This window comes from Nipponia nippon, unplaced genomic scaffold, assembly GCF_047370975.1.
Source record: "Nipponia nippon isolate SJK-2023a ecotype South Korea unplaced genomic scaffold, ASM4737097v1 scaffold_3, whole genome shotgun sequence".
NCBI lineage: Eukaryota > Metazoa > Chordata > Aves > Pelecaniformes > Threskiornithidae > Nipponia > Nipponia nippon.
The window spans coordinates 72,387,864-72,407,651 of record NW_028262347.1 but is presented as its reverse complement, the minus strand read 5'-3'; the positions used below and the strand labels follow the sequence as shown (position 1 = coordinate 72,407,651).

The 19,788-nt window shown below is 37.3% G+C and overlaps 1 protein-coding gene across 10 annotated transcripts in view; it reads right to left on the bottom strand.

Annotated features, from left to right (window-relative positions):
- The window catches only part of PLEKHA5 (pleckstrin homology domain containing A5), a 173,778-nt gene that overhangs the window by 61,155 nt on the left and 92,835 nt on the right, over positions 1-19,788 (bottom strand). For all 10 annotated transcript variants that reach the window (XM_087765098.1, XM_087765100.1, XM_087765105.1 and 7 more), the window contains exons 4-5: positions 6,817-6,900; positions 5,736-5,856 (exon numbers count right to left, since the gene is read on the bottom strand). In XM_087765098.1, coding sequence (XP_087621224.1) covers positions 5,736-5,856; positions 6,817-6,900 — 205 coding nt within the window. The remainder of the gene's footprint in view (positions 1-5,735; positions 5,857-6,816; positions 6,901-19,788) is intronic.

Below are 19,788 nucleotides of genomic sequence, written 5' to 3'. Positions count from 1 at the left end.
CATAAATAACCCTTTTTAGATCTTATTCTTCTTCTACTTGAGTAACGGAAAGAAATTGGAAAAGGCATAAAGAAACGTGCAGTGCTTTGCCAATTCACACTTCATTCTTTTCAGCCTACATTTAGAAAGTTTGTTCTGCAACTGAGTTGAACGTTTACTTGTGTTTTAAATTCTGCAAGAATTGGTGCCTCACAGACCACACGATGTGGTATAGCAAAGTATCCTACTCCGCAAAAGAAGCAGAGTTCAAATTAGGTTTTTTTAAGCTGTGTTTATGGCTCTGCTCCAAATCCACCATTTGAACGGAGACAATATAATCCTCTGCTTCAGCTTCCCCATCTCTACTATTGAGACTAATCATAAAGTTATACAAAGTTCCTAAAGGAGGAAGACTAACAATCGGTTTTTGTTGCAAATTAGGGTATGGGGTTTCTCCATGGAAATTCTCTCAACACGCATCACAGAACTGAGTTGGGTTTTATACATGCTTCAGAGAGAATTCCACAGTAGGTTACAAATCATAAACTGAAAATTGCAATTTAAAATGATGTGCAGCTTTTGTCAACGATGCCATTAACTGAAGAATAGAACATAGCTTAGCCAAAAAGAATAACATTACAAGAACTATGTGTGTTTGTCTTAAGCCTACAACACAATGAAACAAGGTCATTTTGTATTTCTTTTTTTTGAAAGAATCAGAAGGGAATATAAAAACAAACAGTGCTTTTAATTTCCCTTAGAGATATGGAAATTTGACTCAACTCTGTTTGGAAAGCAAGATAGAGCAAGCAATTGGAAACCTAATTAAAAATAAAAGTAAAAATCTTTCACATTTTCATCTGAAAAATTCCACCAGTGCAAAATGGGCAGAGGTTTGTAAGAAGGCAAGAGAATGATGACATCCTGCTGTAAAAAAGGGATATAGAGAGAACATGTAACAATCCAGAGCACAGTATAAAATTAACTCTACATCTATCTCAGTTAACCTACATGGCTGCTATATTGGCATATCACACAAGACCTGTGCCAAGATTTTGATCAGAAGTAATTTATAACACACATACCTGCTCTAATATTAGGTATTAAAGGTTCAAAACCTCTCAAGAGTGTTCCAGACTTCCTATGCTTGGACAATGACTAGCACATTAAGGATGCTTCTGAAAACACAACCAACCACAAGTACTACACTAATGTCAAGTCTACTAACAAATTCAGATAAAATAGAGAGATACCTCTTAGAGAGGTTTGATAACAAACCATATTGACTCCAATTTCACAAAGTTTTAATGGGTTAATTATACATGTTACCAACTGTGATTATAAAGTTCCATTAATTAAACAGAGCATCACAAGTGCTTTCTAATTTTAGTTAATACGGAGAACGCTTTAGATGACTCGTGATTATTTTACCACACACTGCATAAAGAGAATAACTCTTCACAACGAATTCTGAGCCTCGAGACAGTGAGTATTTTAGGATATTGAAATATCATAGGTGTATATATAAACTAATTATGAGTTCTCAAACTTTTTAGATCACCTTCTCCTCTTGTTATGTCTGGGATCCCTGACCATCCCACGTTCTCTCACCCACACATCTAATATCTCAGACTGGGGCAACAGGGAGAAAGGAAAAAAAAATAAGAACTGAAAGGTTCAAATACTTTTTACCCCACAGCACTAAAAATACAGGACACATTGCATGGCTCCAGCTTCTGGAGAAAGCAAAGAGAAAAGGAGAATAGTGAATGAAGGGTCCAACTACTAATCACTTGCTGGAAGGTGTAGAAGGTAACAGAGCTGGCAAACTTATAGTCACATCTGGTACCATCTGACCCGTTCTCAGGAATGGTCCCAGCAACTGTGATGCCTCTGAAAACAGAACCTATGGGAGGGACCCTGTACAGCTCTGGTACTGAGAAAGAAGCCAGGAAGTCCAGCCAGGGATATTCACTCTTTCCCAAACCTGAAGAAAACAAACACTGGCAGGGTTTTGAACTCTGGGCAACAGATCAGTCAGTAGTTGGGGCTGCACACTTCATCACACTGCAAGCTGCTCTTCTCTCTGCTTAGCTGGTAGAGGGGACAGAATTTCTGCGAGGCCTCTTCCCCAGTTTCAGAACTAGCACAAAAGTACTTAATTAACACTAAACTTATTGCATCTATATTTGAAAAACATGGGTTGAGAACCTTGCTGATAAGGAAATTTTCTGCATGTGAACTCAAAGAACGGAAACCTAAATCTTTGTTACTTTCAACTTCCATTTAAAAATATGTTTCCAGTCTTCAAGGCTTACATTATCTTCCAAACCACAAACCAACATGATGCTGCCTTCTGGATTTTGTAGGCAATTTCAGTGCCTTCCAAATGTTGCAGTCTTCCATGAGCTGAGTGGGTTTCTGCCTCAGCATTTTAACTTGGACCAGGAGGTTGCTCTTGAAGTAAATCTCCCCAAAGCTCACTCTTACTGTGCTTTGGTTTGCATAGTAGAGCAAATTGGATTTATTTTGGATAAGACTACAATGTAAGATGCACAAGGGACACTGCTGGACTAGTGTGAATATAAATCATGAAAACACAGTACAGATGTTTGGTCATGAGCACCAATACTGCCCTTCACATTGCTCCTCTTCACTATGCTGTCTGCTACTGTATCTCATGACTATTACTCCAAAATTTCTAGCTAACCTGAATCCTGAGAAGACATGCATGGCTATACCTGAACTAGCCATTTAAAGCTGGACTGGCTTAAGCACTGTACGAAATATCTATAAACAAACTGATGAATGTTTTTAAACAATTTGATGCGTCCTAGCTGTAATGGAAACACGGGAGCTCTGCAGCAGCTGTCCTGGGCTAACACTCTATTCCACTTACTGCAAGAAAATTGTTAGTGTTATTCTGCTGATAATCAGGACAGCAATGAAGAGCAGGGGAGATGAACTGTGGAGGGTGACTGGTAATATGACTGATTTTACACACTAAAAAAGCTGATCCCCTGAATGCATTTCAGGACATATAATCATATATATTTGTCTAGGTAGTGATTTTAACATCAGGGGAAAAAAAAAAAAAAACAAACATAAAAAGGAAGACAACTACAAAAACAACTTCATTTTAAAAAGAGAGGTGGAAATATATACCTCTGTAGCAATCTCAAGCTTATGTAGATCTTTTTCACAGTCAGACATCTGTGCTAGTAGCTTCAAGTTTAGAAATACACTTCAAGCTAATAGGGAAGAAGCAGTACTTAACAGAGCAGTAGGGTGTTATTTGTCCAGCATCATACATATAGTGGGAAAGGAGGATTAGAAATAAGACTTTTACTGTGGAGAGATTGATTTTTGCCTCACCTCATATTAGCCTCTAGATAGCAGCAGCATTAGACTCCAATGAGTCCTTCTGCCACAAAATAGAGACTTATCCAAGTTCCATGCCTATTTGGGATCAATTAACATTAATGAAAGGGAGAACTTCTTTCTATGCCCCTCAACTGTCTGAAACTCTATTGTACCACAAACTTCCTTCCATTCCTCATTACCTTCCAATATTAGGTGTGTTCATGAATTATCTCTGAAAACAGAAACACCTAAAATACAGGTGTGGCAACCACATGAAGCATTCTTCTGCTCTGTAATTTACTTTCCTCACCCATATTTTACTTCTCTTTTATTGTGCAGCAATACACAGAGCCTGTACATATTATATCCAAAGGCTGATAAGGCAGCTAAGAATTTCAGCTTCTAATGCTGGGAAATATGAACAATAAAAACATAGAAGAAAGTTAGTTGTTGTATCCACATACAACCAGTGGGCGATTTCTATATAGTTATCTTTAAAAACAATTCAACTCATTAGCCTTAAATAACCACCAGAAAATGCTGACTAATGTTATCTGTGGTTCTAGTTTGCAAGCATCCATCTCCCAAAACCACAACTTTTAAAATGGTGTTGCAGCAATTCAGACAAATTTACGTCTGAAAACTGATGTACAGTAATTGCACATACAGTCACATTAAGCATATTAATATTAAGTGCACTTAAATAACTGGAACAGACAGGAGGAATGAAAAGTAGAAAAGTCTATTTCTTCAAAATATAACAACTTCCACAGGAAGTTAAAGTGTCATTAATCAATAAAAGTAAAGAAATTACAATAACTGGGCCACAGCAATCTCAATTTCCTTCCAGAACACTATGAAACAATCAGCATAAAGGGCATTAAACTTCTCTTTTGAAAGTGGTGTGTGACAAATACGTTTGTAAAACACATGCTCCTAAATTGTAATTAATTTCCTACGTTTAACCTGGGAGCACTTCCTGGCTAGTTCTGTTGTAACTATTGAAATCTACATCACTATTACAGCTCTAACAATAAGTTATCTTGGGTTTTTTGCTTGCTTGGTTGGTTTAGGGCTTAGCTGGTTTGGGGTTTGGGTTTTTCTGGTTGTTGTTGGTGGGGTTGTTTTGTTTTGTTTTAAATTGGCTTTCCTGCATGGACTTAAACATGATCATATGAAAGTTGTAATTATGGATTTTGTTACTGTTTATAATTCATCTGTGACTCCTCTTTTTTTTTTCCCCCCAGCAACACAGATAAAGACACTTTTCTCATTAAATAATAGTTTTCTAATGTAGGTCAAGGATTCTGCCTGTCTAATGAGACATTTAAAGCAACAAAAAAAGGTTTCCAAAATGCACTTAAAGAAACCTTACAATGTTTCCTACCACATGGAAAATAAATTATTTCAATCCAAGCTTCTGAAATTAAGGAATTTGCTCAGTTAGAACACATTCCGAAGTTTATTTTTCTCTTACGGGCTGGATTAATCTACCAAAAAGCACTTCTCAGGGTTGAAGTTTTCAATGACTAGCAAAAGTATGGTGCTTTTTTTTTTTTACTTGTTTAAATGTTAACTGCTGGGTAGAAAAGATTACAGAGCTCTTGTCTGTCATCATTGATCAAAGTTGTTATCTTGGTGTCCTAGCAAACTTAAGGAAATTTTAAATTTTGTAGCAAGTGCACTTTCAAGAAAGCTGTCCAGAAAATGGAAAAAAATGCACGCCATAGCCTCATCAGCTTTATCCAATAAATGTAAAGTTCATATAATTGAACTATCACCTTGATAAACACCTGGGCATTTACCTTAACCTTGTGAGAAGCTGGGTGAATGGAGGAAACGGGACACAAATTAAGGTGATGTAGAAATCTCCAGGACTTTTCCCAGGAATTTTCCTAAGAAACCAGGACTTCTACTTCTGGTCCAATGACAACAAATCGTGTCATCTGCCCTTTAATTTTACCACAGGGTCACGTTCCATCTCCCTTGTAATTACTTCTTACACATAGTTACAATTCTCTCTGTTTTACCTGGAGAAATAGAGTCAGTTGTACGGGATTGAGCAATTTCTATAACAATGCTTACCCAGATGTCTGATCAGTCACTCAAGATTTTGCTAGTTCACACTGATTAGAAAGGTCAGATTCTGTAAACAATTTAAGTATGTGCAAGTCATAAGATCTGAGATACTTGAAAAAAAATTACAGCTTCAGTGATAATTTGTTTCAGACACCTCAGTTTCCAAATTAAACATGAAAGAAGCCAAGTGCCCTCAAAAAGGTACGTGCTTTGTTTCTCTTTTTCAATGGAATACTAATATATAGCACTGTCTAGTACCTTGTGGAATAACTGAACAATTTTAATTTTAATTTAATTTGGACATAAAGACTTACTCTGCCCACAGGGCTCATTGGATGAGCAGCATAATCTGATGTCAGATTATAGTTAGTTGCTTCACATATCATGCTTACTGGTCGCTCCTTCTTTTCTTCAGATGTCATTGCTGCAGCAGTCCTGAAAATAGAATATGTAATAGCACTAGAACATGCTGTGTGTGCAGAGTGCTATTAAAAAGCACCCCTAGATGTAGCCTAATACAGCCCGTGTCCTACTTTTCCAATTTGAAAGCAATTCACACTTCATTGTGTTTTAAACTTAAATCTCTTATAGATGAATTTTAAGACGTCGTTTTAAAATAGGATTGCTCTATTAGCTTAAGGTGTTGATGGAAGGGAAAAAGACAGGTATGAACATGAGATGGAAATGGGAAGAAATGCTGTCCAAAGACCCCATATGGCTTTGTCCTACTTCAGTGAGAACATGCATGGTTATGAAATTTCACATATTGCAGTCCTGACGGTTTTCACTTTAGCCACCATATAACGTGTTGCAGAAATGGTGGTAAGTAGGACACTCAATACCCAGCCACATATGAAATCTTGAGGTTAGGTATGACTTCCATGCATACCTTCTCATATTATTGTGTATTCTACAAAGCTAATACAAAGATAGCAAAACCAAGTTATTATCCACTGATTCAGAAATTGTCTCAACTGCCCAAGAAAATAACCGATGGAAGGGAAACTATCAGGCAAAACATGATAGATTAAAGGCACATGATTGTCCCTAAGTGATTAAAAAAAACTTATTCCTTTTTGGAAGTTTATTGGATTATTATATAATATATAGGTCATTTGCTGACACTACAGAATAACTCAAGTGACAACTGGAAATTCACACAGTGCATAAACATGGTGCATTTCTAGCATATAGCAAATTTGGGCTATGGTTTTTGTCTTAAAAAGTAGTATTAAATATTTTACTTCAAATAATTTAAATAAGTAAAACATTATACGTGCTAACCTGACTTGGAAATAAGAAATTAAATACTGCAATCAGCAAACCCTGAATCTTACTTCAGTATTAACAAGTTTTAAAACACGTATTTTATAGACTGAAACAGATGCCACTTACTGTTCATTCACAACAAAAATACAGTTGTCCTGTGATGGCTGTCCTGTTACTGGATGCTTGCAGGTTACTTTTCGTTCATTATGACTGTAGAAGAGAGATAAGGAAAATTATTAGGCAATATTTTTTTGATTTTCCAACTCAAGTATATAAATCCGGTATATCGATTATATCAGCCCAGTGAAAATGCTTATCAATATTTCATTACAACATATAACAAAGTATGTGTATACACATGCATATATATATATATAAGCAAACAAAAAGAATAATAAGTATTCAAGAATATTCTTGAATATTCTGGAAATAGATGGAAAATGTTTGTACTGGGTTGGTAATGGTTTTGAATTTAACAACTAGAGCAGTAAGAGTGTTACCAGTTCATAGACGATCACCAATAATTCACTTCACATAAGTCTTTATATAGTCATAAGTAGGATTTCAGCTATACAGGGACAAGTTAAACATAAGACAAACAACTGTTCCATAGGGATAAAATAACAATACAGTAAACGCAATTGTCTCCTAGCTTAGAACATAAAGTTACTCATTTAAAATTTTCTGATAACACATATAAATATTCAGTGATTGAAACAGAGTGATGCGTCACAATCACAGTTCTACTTTTGCTGGTGACTTTTTAATTCAGAGTGCTACTCCCCTGCAGCGTTGTTCTTGGGAGGACCTTCAAGTGGCAGGGAGCCTGCCGGCTGAGGCTTCACCCTCATCAGCACAAAACACTCACTTTGCACTGTCTCGTTCCCCTGAACTGCAGGTGTTGCTAGATCACAGCAGCTCCCACAATTTGGAAGAAATTGCCAAAATTTAACAACTATCAGCTGCTGCCACTCAAGGAGGAAATGTTTTGACTTGAGCCCTCCAGCCCTAGAGGGGAAGGAAGAGAAGGGGAGGAACCGCCTTTACTGCCTAGCATCCATGTCAATCAACTGACAGTTGTAACTTGTGCCTGCTGCAGACTGTGGCTTTTCTACCCCCAGCCTCCATGCAAGCAGCAAGGTCCCAGCCGCAGTTATGCTACGAGCACACCTGAGAGCACGGAGCTGCCAGCTGGCACAGCAGCAAGGCTACGCCACTACGTGAGGCAAGGGTGGCTGAACTGCAATAACCCCCTCTGAACTCTCTGGCCCCAAAATGTAGGAAAGAGAGCAGGAATGGTGCACTGACGAAATTTAAACCTGGGTCAGTGATTAAAAAGCATACAAGCAGATATTGGACTAAGAATAGTATAAGTACATAATGCAGATGTGTTATTTAGATATAACCCACATGCTTTAAAACAAACTCACGTCTTCTGTTTTTAACACTTTAAATAATATTTATACCCAAAGAAGTATATAATGCAAAAAACCCAGTACCTGAAATCAGCATGGTAAATCACAAAGAAAGTAATTTCATTTGATAATATTTACTTTTGCAAAGAATATGTGATGCTAATCTTCTTCGTGTGAGGTATCTTATGTAATACTATGCCTTTCTTATCACAAGTTCACCCCTGAAACATATTCTTGGACAGAGAACAAACCTGGACAAAAGAGAAGTGCTTGAGTTGCAAGATAGCAGAAGAGGTGCAGAACAACAAAAGCTTTGAATGGCACTTTATCCTTAACACCTACTTCTTTTATTGCCTATTCATTCAGCCTTCTTAGCTTTTGAAACCATGCAGCACAACTCATCTCGCAAATGTTACACTCTCTACCCTTCCTTTCTTAAAACAACCTAGACTTAACAAGCCTATCTTAACATTCCCCAGGGTTCTTGAAAATTCCTTTGGATCATAACATTTTGCAATTATGGAGCATTACTAATTAAAAGTCACCTCCAAACAAAAGCCTAATAAAATATTTACACTGCTTTCATGGTCAATGGCTAGTTGGATAGATCTGCATAAACCTGAAGCACCAGATGAGAAAGAAAGCCCAATTTTTTGCACTTTCTTTACTGGGATTTTAAAAACCCACTAATACCTAAATGGATAGACGTGTTATGGAGCTTAACTAATGAGCTAGCAAACGCCGGTACTTTATCTTCACACTAAATTCAGCAGAATTCTAAATTTAGCTGCTAAAGAAGCTTCTGTTGCAGAAATGCATCCATTACAATGAGGAGACAGAAAAGAGATGACCTGAGTATGTCTGTGCCATTCCTAATTGCTACGGTCTACAGCGCCTTTCAAGCGAAAATGGCCTAGATTGAAGAGAATTAAACTTCAAAACATTCCTGCGGAAGCATCCAGGTTTTTTTTTGAGATTCCTCTTTTTCTTCACTTCCAAAAACCTTCTTTTTGTTCCCTCTGACATTTCAGAAACTCTCACACCAAAGCGAAAAAAAAATTATGGACATGAGCTGGCAACTCCGCAAGCTTTGCTTGTTGCAGTCTTGGTCGTGTTAAACCTTGACAGCTGGCTATCAGCTGATATTCAGAGGTGTAGAAAGAAATGGATCAGGACTTCTGCTCAAGGACCATCAATACTCAGGACCGCTACAGAGGAGGCACATCCCATGTTTTGTATGAGTGCACCCGGCTCACACTGACACAGGAGGAGGCCACACTCAAAGACTGGAAAGGGGAGGTCATACAAAACCAGGGGGGAAAGCAGGAGGGAGGAGGAAAAGGAGAGAGAGGGGAGAGGAAGCGCTGACACAAACCTGTTCAAGAATGTTTTGTTTCAGGCTTGAGTCATATATCAAGCCAGTATTCCGAAAATATCAAAACGTTTTTGGACAAAATACAGTTTTCCTTACTACTCACACTGATGTCGAGATGTATAGAGATGTAGCTGACATTACATAAAAAGGCAAAAAAAAATATCGTAGACATGGAACGCTCTCCTGTGAGATATACAATACTTTCTAGCATTTGAGAGACCTTCACAGTCGCTTCCTTCTAAGAAGGCAAGGCAAAGGAAGAACCACCTTTTCTTTCTCTTCAGCTTAGATGCAAGTGAAGTCTCATGAGTGAACACTGGAAATTCAGCTTGTACAACTAAGAAGTGTGATGACTGTAAATATGTCTAACTGGATGGATAGATTTTAAATACTTCCATTTGAAAACTTTTTTATTGCTCACCTGAATTATTGCATTTTTGGCATTAATTTAGCTGATATTTTGACAAGACTCCTCAAAATACCTGCGTAAGGTGTAGAGCAGCTTGATAATTATTGTCATAACCCTCCCACATAACAGCAGGTTAAGGCATTTGTTTTAAACTCAATCTTGAAGACTACAGGGAGTTTCACCAAACTATAATTTGATATTCACAATCTTCAACATCTGATTTAGGCAATTGTTCAGTTACCCATGAATTCCTGGGTCCACACGCATGCTTAATATTTCACAAATTACACTATAATAACACATATCTCATCAATAAAACCCAGGGAAATAAAGCAAAAATTAGGTTTTTTACTGAGACCTCTAATTTAAATTTTATACAAACTCCAGTGTGTAATCCAGAGTTTCAACTCTGCATATTTATGTGTCTGTACTTCTATTATGTGGTAAAGAGTGATTCACTTTGACACAGGCAGCTAGAAGCCAGTGTGTTAACTTTTTGCTTATGCAGAGACTCAGCCTCCAAGAGGTATACGGAAACAACACTCCCCTTCCTTCTCTCCAACCAATTTTTCATATCAACATGTTTTGAGGACACAGGGTAACTATACACACACACTTTTGCACTTATATTGAAGGATACAACTGACCCTTACTGTTTTAGCATCCATAGTTAGGTTGTATTAATGGCATGCTGAACACTAGAGCCAAAGATGAAAAAAATTTCCCGTGTACTTCATTAGTATTCATGAGCATATTTTCCAGACTCAGTATGTGGCACAAACTAGTCCTCATGTGGAGGATGTGTTGGGCTACTCAAGCTACAGGGATGTGTTGGGCTCCAGAAATCAACACAGCTGACTAAGATGACATGAGAGAGAAGCATTTCAATGCAAAATAAAGCACAGTTCTTGCAGGTATCAAGATAATATTCTGTTCTTGATTCCAGTAGTGGCATGGGACAATGACCTGCTATAAAAGGATCAAAACCAAACCAAACCAACAGCAAATAAATAACCCCCCCCCAACACAAAATCCTAACTGCACCACAATAGCTCACACAGGGACGAGTTCCATTTTTAGCTATCTCAGTGCAAGACAACTGATACCAACTTAACTTGACCTCTTTTCTCCAGAATTTTTAAATATCTCCTTCCCGATCCTTTCCTCTGAACACTTCAAGCTTTAGCATCATTTAGCAGGTAGCTTAGCTTTGGCACATGGACAAGCCCTCAGAGCAAAAGGATTTATCTTGCTCAGGTTAGAAGTTGACAGTAACCTTGAATTTGACTCATGTTATTTGCCTTCTTATCTACTCTCTTTCTCCTTTCCATCCCTTGAGACCCTTAATCTCTTTAGAAGACAGGATTATTTAACTTATTTTCTAGACACATTCAGAAAACCTTGTTGTGTATTTTTAATCTACTCACTAACTGTACAGTCAACAGCAATCTTTTTGACGGCCAAATGTGATCCAAGGACTACTGAAAAAAAAGCCCTTAAATACATCATTCAAATATATTATTCTATTTGTAAGTAGCAACAGAATGCATAATTTCAGGAGCAGCACTTGCCAACAGAAGTCCTACACAAGCAGGATTGTTTGTTTGTTTTCATTCTACCTTGTGTTTTACAGGACTGTTGACCTGAAAATGCTGTGTACCAATATTTTGTTCTAACACACACCACTGCAAAATCAGCAAATTCAAAATTCTGTCCATTTTTGCCATTTAAAAATTGCTATCATCTTTAACAGTACCAGGATTTTTTGGATAGGCAATAAACTCAGATAATAGCAGTCGGAATGGAAAAAAAGGTATGTAATCCAGTTGTACAGGAGGATGCACACAATTAAAAATGAAGGGTTAGACCACCTTTCCTCTGGAACAGAGTGGTTCGCTCAGAAGTGGCAAGAAAGATCAAAGTACTAGGGTGGGGACAGTTGGTTTGGGGTCTCTCAGTTGTATGATTTGGTTGAGTTCCCTGTCCTCTCTCTCAAAAAAAAAAAAAAAAAAAAAAAAAAAGCTGGGCCAGAAGTCCCAAAGACACATCTGGTTTTCTCCCACTAAAATTAAAACTAGATGCCACTTCAAAGCTCATGCCCTTTCTTTGTAGACTTTATTTATGTGTTCCTAAATGCTAAGGCCCTCTCATTTGCTCATTCTCAACGTGACCATCAAAGCAAAGGCTGAGTTCTACTTCACTGAAAGAACACAAACAAAATCATAAACCAGGACACAACTTTCAACAGGCCTCCATGTCTCCAATTTAGAAAGACTGTTCCTTTTGACAAGTGAACACCGAAGAACACATTTCAGAAAAATGCTACACCAAGTATCTGCCTCCTAACATTTAACCTATATCTTAGATAGGGATTAGATTGTCAGACTGCGAATCTTATTATGCAAAAATGTAATCCTTAAATATCACAAATATACTCAGAGCACATAGAGGTAATTCTTATGAGAAGCAGTTTTATGTACTTTTCATACCTACTTCATGACAAAATACTTTAAAAGTTTGCAGATAAGACGACCAAAATTACCAGAGCAATAAAGTCATTCTCTCTACATGAATGCTAATTTTTTGCACTGACGTTTAAAGGTAAGGTTCAACTGGAGACAAACATAAGAGAAGTCTAGGCCAGCTTTCTTCTGCTTCTGTGAAGCATTTCATTCCTGAACTAAGGGGCGGGGGGAAGGAGGGAAGGGTGGAAATCACATCAGCAATTTTTACCTTGTGTGCTTGCTTCCTAGTGTAAGAATGTCTCATTTCTAATTGAAATAAATGCAGTAACTTACAGTTATCTAACAAAAAGTTGCCTGAATTTGGAAAAAATTTAAGTAAATGCAGTCCCTACAAAACTGTTAGCAAGGATGTGGTCTGTGGCTGTACCAACTCTTCTATTTTACTAAATCTGTAATGCCACACTGTACAGTAAATAGCAAATGCAAGCACTTTTTTGTCAGTGCTATCATACCCTAGAATTACGAGCCTTTTTTCAATTAAGCTTTTTAAGCAACAACTTTGGAAACCAGGCTGCATGGCTCTACTGGAAAACATGTGAGTATGGTAACTTAACATCAGGGAGTCTGAACAAAAGAGGGTGCAAAGAGAGCAAGTTTCAAAGCAAAAAGTGCTGACAGACCTGTATAACATCACATATGCAGCTAAGAGCAAAGTGTTTATAATCCTTCCTGTGTGCATACGCTTGGGAAGGTGCATACAAAATTCTACTAATTTTCTTGGCAAACAATGCAACACCTAAACTTTAGTTGCTGCTGCCACCATTTTTTGGGTCTACTATGAGTTTATTTTTTCAGGCAATGTGTCAATTCTGTAGACTTTCCTTTTAAGCCCTCCTTAGTTACGGTTATGGGAGTTTTGGTACCCTTGCTGCTGCTGTAATAAAAAAACACCTGGACATTTCTATACAACTGACTGCTCCAGCTTTTCATTTATTGTTGATATTTATTTTCCAAAAGATTAAGCACAACTGCCCTGAAATTGTAAATCTTTCTTTCAATAGGACCATTCTAAAACCAGATTTATATTCCAATGAAAATATTTATGTAAAAACAAAGCCTTTTCTCATTTGAGCAGATATGACTAACATGCTCTCATGGCATACTTCCAATATAAAACCCTAAGTTTATATAATTAAGTACAAATACTAAAAACTTTCAAAATGCTAGGATCAAATACTTCCTAAAACAGTGTATACTGTATTACAGACTGAGAAGCTTTTAATAAGTAACTGTTCTTTCTAATCAAGCACTGCATTTTCAGAAAAAGAAGGAGTTATTGTTTTCAGTTTTCCCAAAACTTTGTGGAAGGGTGTCTTTCACTCTGTAAATAAGATATTTGGGAATTTGTAAGATACTGAGACTTGGGAAAGACCACAAAAGCCACACACCTTTAAACAGAAGTGTGGCAATTTGTGAGATGTACTTGCCATGTGTCATCAATTTATATAACATTTCACTACATACATTTTAAGCCCTGGGCACAGCGTCTAATATAGTCCCTTGATAATAGCACTGCAGATGAAGAAAATTTTCAATTCTCTAAGTATTAGTCTGTAGTAAAAATGACTAATACATCACTTGCTGTTTGAGACAAGTTTGAGAAAATAGTGAGGAGGGTATTAGAAGGCAGAACTATCCGTAAGCCTCAGATCTGATAGTTGAAATCCAAGCATCCCTTAATGGTTAACTACCTGAAAAGCTTCCAAGAACTAGAGTAACATAACAATTCTGCAGCGAAAACCCACAATCTGTTTTCTAAAGAAAAATGGGATTTGGAGTAGCATGGTTCACCAGGTGGCTTGTGGACCAGAAGCAGCACTGGATGCTCCAATCTGGCTGCTCCTGTCTCTTCCTACTGAAGACTGACAGCAGATGTCTGACCAGCTAATGCTGCCCAAAAGCTCGCTTCCCTGATGCAGGAGGGATGCTGCAGCCTCTCCTGAAGAGGTAGAGAGGATGAAAGAAGTAAAAGCTAACTTGTGGAGAGGGCAACAAAAAGCCACGGTCAACAGCTGTTCTGATACAAAGAACAAGCTTTCTTTGCTGCTGCTGAAGCTAGACCACTCAGATTAGTAGACTAATAAATTGCTGCGTTTTATTAAGATGAGTTAATTAGAAACCATTAATTGATATTTTCTTACACATATGATGTTAAAGGTTTTCAGAACCAGAAACAAACCTGACTTGAATTTGCAACGGACAAATGCACTTAGGCTGTGTAACTGAATGATCACGATTGTACCACACTACCCGGAGCAATTCATCACGCCAAGTAAATTAGAGAGAATTCAGTTGTCTTTGTCACCCTCCACAACTCTAAGCATCAATTATTTCAGTAAAAACTTTTAGCAAAAGCTTTGATAGCTGCAAACCAACTTTAAATGTTTTCAAAGCTCACTAGACAGAAAATTATCTCCAACGTATATCACTAAGCTCAGTTCTGCAAGCCTTGGCCTTTGTGATTTATTACAGTGTTAGAAGCGTAAGTGAAATGTGCTCTTAAGCAAGTCTTAGAAACAGAAGCATGAACTCAAAAGGCAATTTTGACTTATGCTTCCATTTCACTGTATGAAATCTAGAGACATTTTGCAAGAGAAACCTACTCTAATAGCAGTTCCTTTTACCAATTTTCACATTTTTCAATAATTATGTTTTGAAAAAGAATTGCTAAAGGTAATTGTAAGAAAAGTGAATGCAGACAAATTAAGCAGCTTAATACCTACATATGTGTATATATATTTTAAAATACATTAATATATGGCCTATGTAAAAAACCAAATCTTTGTCAAAGTATTTCCAACTGAAGTCTGACCCAAGTCAGACTTCTCTGCAAGATCACATGCTTGAGCTCAAGATGTCTCCAATCAGCATACCCTGAAAAAAGTCAAAGCTGTGTGCTGCCATGTCTTAATTTCCATTTGGCTTGAAGAGCCTGCATCACTGTCGCTTCTCTGCACCTCTCAAGCACTGACAACCTTGACTGTCCTGTCACTCCAGTCCCTTCTCCACTTTAAGTTCAAAAGGGATCTCACTGGATTCGGTAATCAGAGGGCACAGGAGGAAAAAAAAAAAAAAAAAAAGAAAAGAAAAGAAAACTTTGGGTTTCATTCGGAAACAGCTGTGCATTTGCTAACAAGAACAACAAATCCTACAAACGCTTACTCACCTCAGTTTTTTCAACCAGTTTGCAGCACTTTCTGATACAGAACGAGCATTTCAGAACAGCCAGCAATTCCCCTTCACAAAATCTAGGTATTTAGTAAATTGCTATAGTTGCCCCCTATTTGCAGTTCTCTTTCTAATGATCTGTTTTGCCCCACATACATTATGTATCAAATTTTTCATCCCAGTTTTCAGCATATTGTGTGGGGTTTGGGTGTTGGTTTGGGTTTTTTGTTTTTGGTCGTTTTTTTTTGGTTTTGTTTTTGGTTAAGCTGTAGACAAAAGAGCACACTATATGTTCATCATCTACTGCATGATTCTTCCATTGTCAATATTTAGCATTTAAAAGCCTTGTCTCTGCCTCTCCCTCTCTCAGTTAACAAACCAGAGGACCATGAAATGATTAATTGTGCATGTAGTTCCTTCCTCAACTTTCCACACTTTTTGTGCAACGATTTCAATGCTTTCACTGTCATGCCTTCTTCTTCTCCCTACTTTCCACTCTTCAATAATGGCATACAATTACCTATTACTGAAATAACCCCAATTTTGTGGATTCTCCATCTCTCAAAACTCACATTCCACTTTGCTTCCATTGTTGGTCTCCTTAGATCTCAGCCGTCAATTATCTTCACTCAAGACTGCTTGGTGGTTTCTTAAAAGATATGACTTGCTTAGTATTTTTTTTTTTACTCTTGTACCATATAACTCAGAATCTTGTTTAGTTTAGTCTCAAGCTACATACAGCAGTGAAAGCCTTTAAAGTGTAATTGCAGGAGTTACAGCATAAGTCAATTGTTCAATTGAACTCTTGCTGTAGAACTGCAAAGAAGTAAAGCTACTTAATTTTACTGAGTTACAAATGCAATATACATATATATATAAATATTTAAAAAATTTTCAGTAAATTACTACCTCAAATTCAACAGCAGGCTTTCAAGAGGCATTTGGTGAAATCACACTGTGTCACTCTGCAAATCTAGCTAAGCACATCAGGATAAAGATCTGATATACATTAACAGAAGTAGTTAAATACCTTATTTCTCTTAAAAGTTTTCCACCTTTGGCCAGATTTCTAGGGATATCTTTCCCTTATCCCACCTGCTATTATTTATGATTACTCTGGTTTGTTGGTTTGTTTGTTTTTTAAGATTATGTGAATCACAATATTAGCTGTCTGTGAAGCAAATCCCTTTTTTATCTTAGTCAAGTTTACACAGAAGTGTAACAACGTAACACTGTCTTCAGAAAGCTACATGAGTTCCATGATTTCTTGATCACTTTCCCAGTGCCTTAGGAGTTGGCATACTTCCACGATCACATCTCTAGTAAACAGCCATTTTTATTAAATAACAACACACTTCTATTAATAACCTAGTAGACCTTTTAAAAGAAAGCCATGCTTATCAAGCACTTATATCAGAATATACTAGGTCATAACTAGACACTTCCTCAGTCTGCTGAGAGAGGAAAATGGTCTGGCAAGCTTCTGCAAAGTAAATACATTATCAGCTGGGAAATGCTTAGAAATATTTCTTCTAACAATCTGACAGAAGAAAGCAGCTGAAATGTTGGTGCATCCACTTGTGTACCAGCTTTGATTGTGGTACCAATTCAGACACATCCTGCATTTCAGGCTTTCCCTCACAATAGATCCTATTTTGCAAGAAACAAGGGTAGACACCGAAATTCATAAAAATAATTATTTTCTAAATGAACAGTCATCACCAACGCTTTAATCACTGGCCTTCTTAAAGCCATTGTAAGGATTTAATTGAATAATCTTGGTGGTCCACCGCTACAGCATATGCAAATATGTGCACCAGACCCCAGAGGATAATTAATTGAAGCTTACACCATGTGTGGGCCTGCATTCATCTCAGACAAAAGAGTACAAACTCTATTAAAAATATTCATTGCTTATGACGTAAAGTTCAAGTACAGAGACACATGGGGTATAAAGCGTGGCACTGAACTGGAACGCTGAACGTGTCAGCTGTCATCTCCAAGGTCCGAGGGCACAGCTCAGCCTCACTCAGCTCTCTTGTTTCTTTCAGTCCATTCAGGTTCAGCATCAGGAGCGATCATTTCAGAAAAATAATAATATTGTTGCCTTAGAAGAATAGCAGCACGTTGTTTTAGTTCCAAAAGACTGAAACATTAGCAACAAATAAAATTGGTTTGAGATTTACTTGAAATCACAAGTAGATCAGAAATTATCTCAGGCTTTTCCCTGCATGCTCACATACTTTAAAAAAACCCTACATTGTTTTCCTGAAGTGTCCACACTTAATGTTCATGTTTGCACTTAATGTTCATTTGCTCACATTTCAGATTAAAGATCCTGGTGGAGATATAACATATTTTAATCTAGAGGTGGTGTTGTCTAGAGCCTGTTAATCAGGCTTGTGGGAAACCTTGAGAACTGATCTAACTGCAGAGAGGCCACGTTTCCCCTCTTTTTTCTGGTTCTAAATTCATTATTCCCAACTATTCATCTTGCTAGCTTCAAGTATTTCTAAAAATTAGGCAGACCTCAACACTTCAGCAAATACTGCTTTTCACAGAAACCAGCATTATAATATTATCCCCCCCAAAAGCACCAAAGAGTATCACACTTTGGCATGGTGTTAATTCCTCTCACACTTTTGTCTTAAACATCGGCACAAGTCCTTACCACGGAAAGAATGCCAGGCCAGATGGACCCACCGCCTGATCTACAGCGACAGCTCTTATGCTCCTATGGCGAGTTTAACTCTGATTGTCAGAGTTAAGTGACTGTCTACGCCTAATTGTTGGTGCTAAGAATACTTGTCAGCAATTAGCAAAAACAGCCCTTTACAGCATTGAATCTATCTTCCATGCTTTTTAATGCTATTAGTCTACAGCATTAATTCCTTGCTTTGATGCATATGATCAAAAAGCAATGGAAGCCCACAGTTTTATGCAACAAGAAAAGGGCTGAGAAATATGCCATGGAAACAGGCAGAGCAAAATTACGGCTGGGAACTGGAGATCGGCGCCCTCCCTCTGGGCGTGTGGGAAGTGTGGGAGCATTTAGAGGCAGTGGTCTAAAGGAAAATGTCCAAAGTTAGGTAACAGGTGGTTAGTCAGATTCATATTAAAAAATGCAAACCAAATGAACCCTCTTTCAAAGTTTCGGTTTGCTTTCTCTTGATCTGTTTTATATGCATTATCACAACTGGCAGGAGCCCCAGACACTGGAGTATCTTTGTGTTAGTTCAGAATGCACACAGAGAAAGTTAGTAACATTATGGTAGTGTTATCAAATGTCATCATCTGATACTTAAGATTCCTAGCTGTGCAGAGTCTTTTACACCATCCAAACATCTTCCCCCAAATGATCTCAAAAATGCCTACTTAGTTAAAAAAAGAATACTAAGAAAGAAAAAGCAGTTAAATGGATACTTCCATATAAGGATTATTCACAGTAAAAATTATTATGATAAAATCCATTGATTTTAGAACCAGCCTACCTACAAATAGCAAAAAAAGCACGTCAACCTGAACACAAGATTAAGTACTATTTCCTTTACGTAGTGTTTTAGCTACTTTTTCCCATCTCAATGCTAAGTGTCTTATAAAACAAATGACCACCACAATTTAGACAGACCGCTGAAGTAGTAGCAACAATTTATGACAACTTCAGCAACACTATTACTCATTGTTAGGTAAGGAAGTGGAACAGATGAAGAGTAACTACAATTCACTTTCTCTGTAGATTAAAGCAATTTGGCCTTTTTAAATAAAGAAAAAAAAAATTCTGTATGACGGGTAGACACAGATGAACTATTTAAGGTATTTTCTTTAAGAAATTGGCTGCACTACATAGAAAGAAAGATTTACTTTTTTGAATGTGTTTTAATGCATACAGTCAGGTATTTTAAAAGGTGAATTGGCCAAAATAAGTACCATAAGAACAAGGTCATTTAGGTAGTAGGCTATATCATTATTCAATTTACCAGATGAAATTTTAGCACCCCATCTGATCAAGAGTTTACATCTACCACGCAGTGCTTATATGCAGATTGTCAATCACTTTGATGCCTGTTGGTCTCATATAACCAAACCATTGGCTCTAGAAGTTTGGAAATTTCCATTTGACAAAAGTATTTCTTGGCTGCCTTCCCTTATATTTTCACATCTTCAGTTTCAACACCTACACAGATTGTTCTGCATTATCCATTTCTT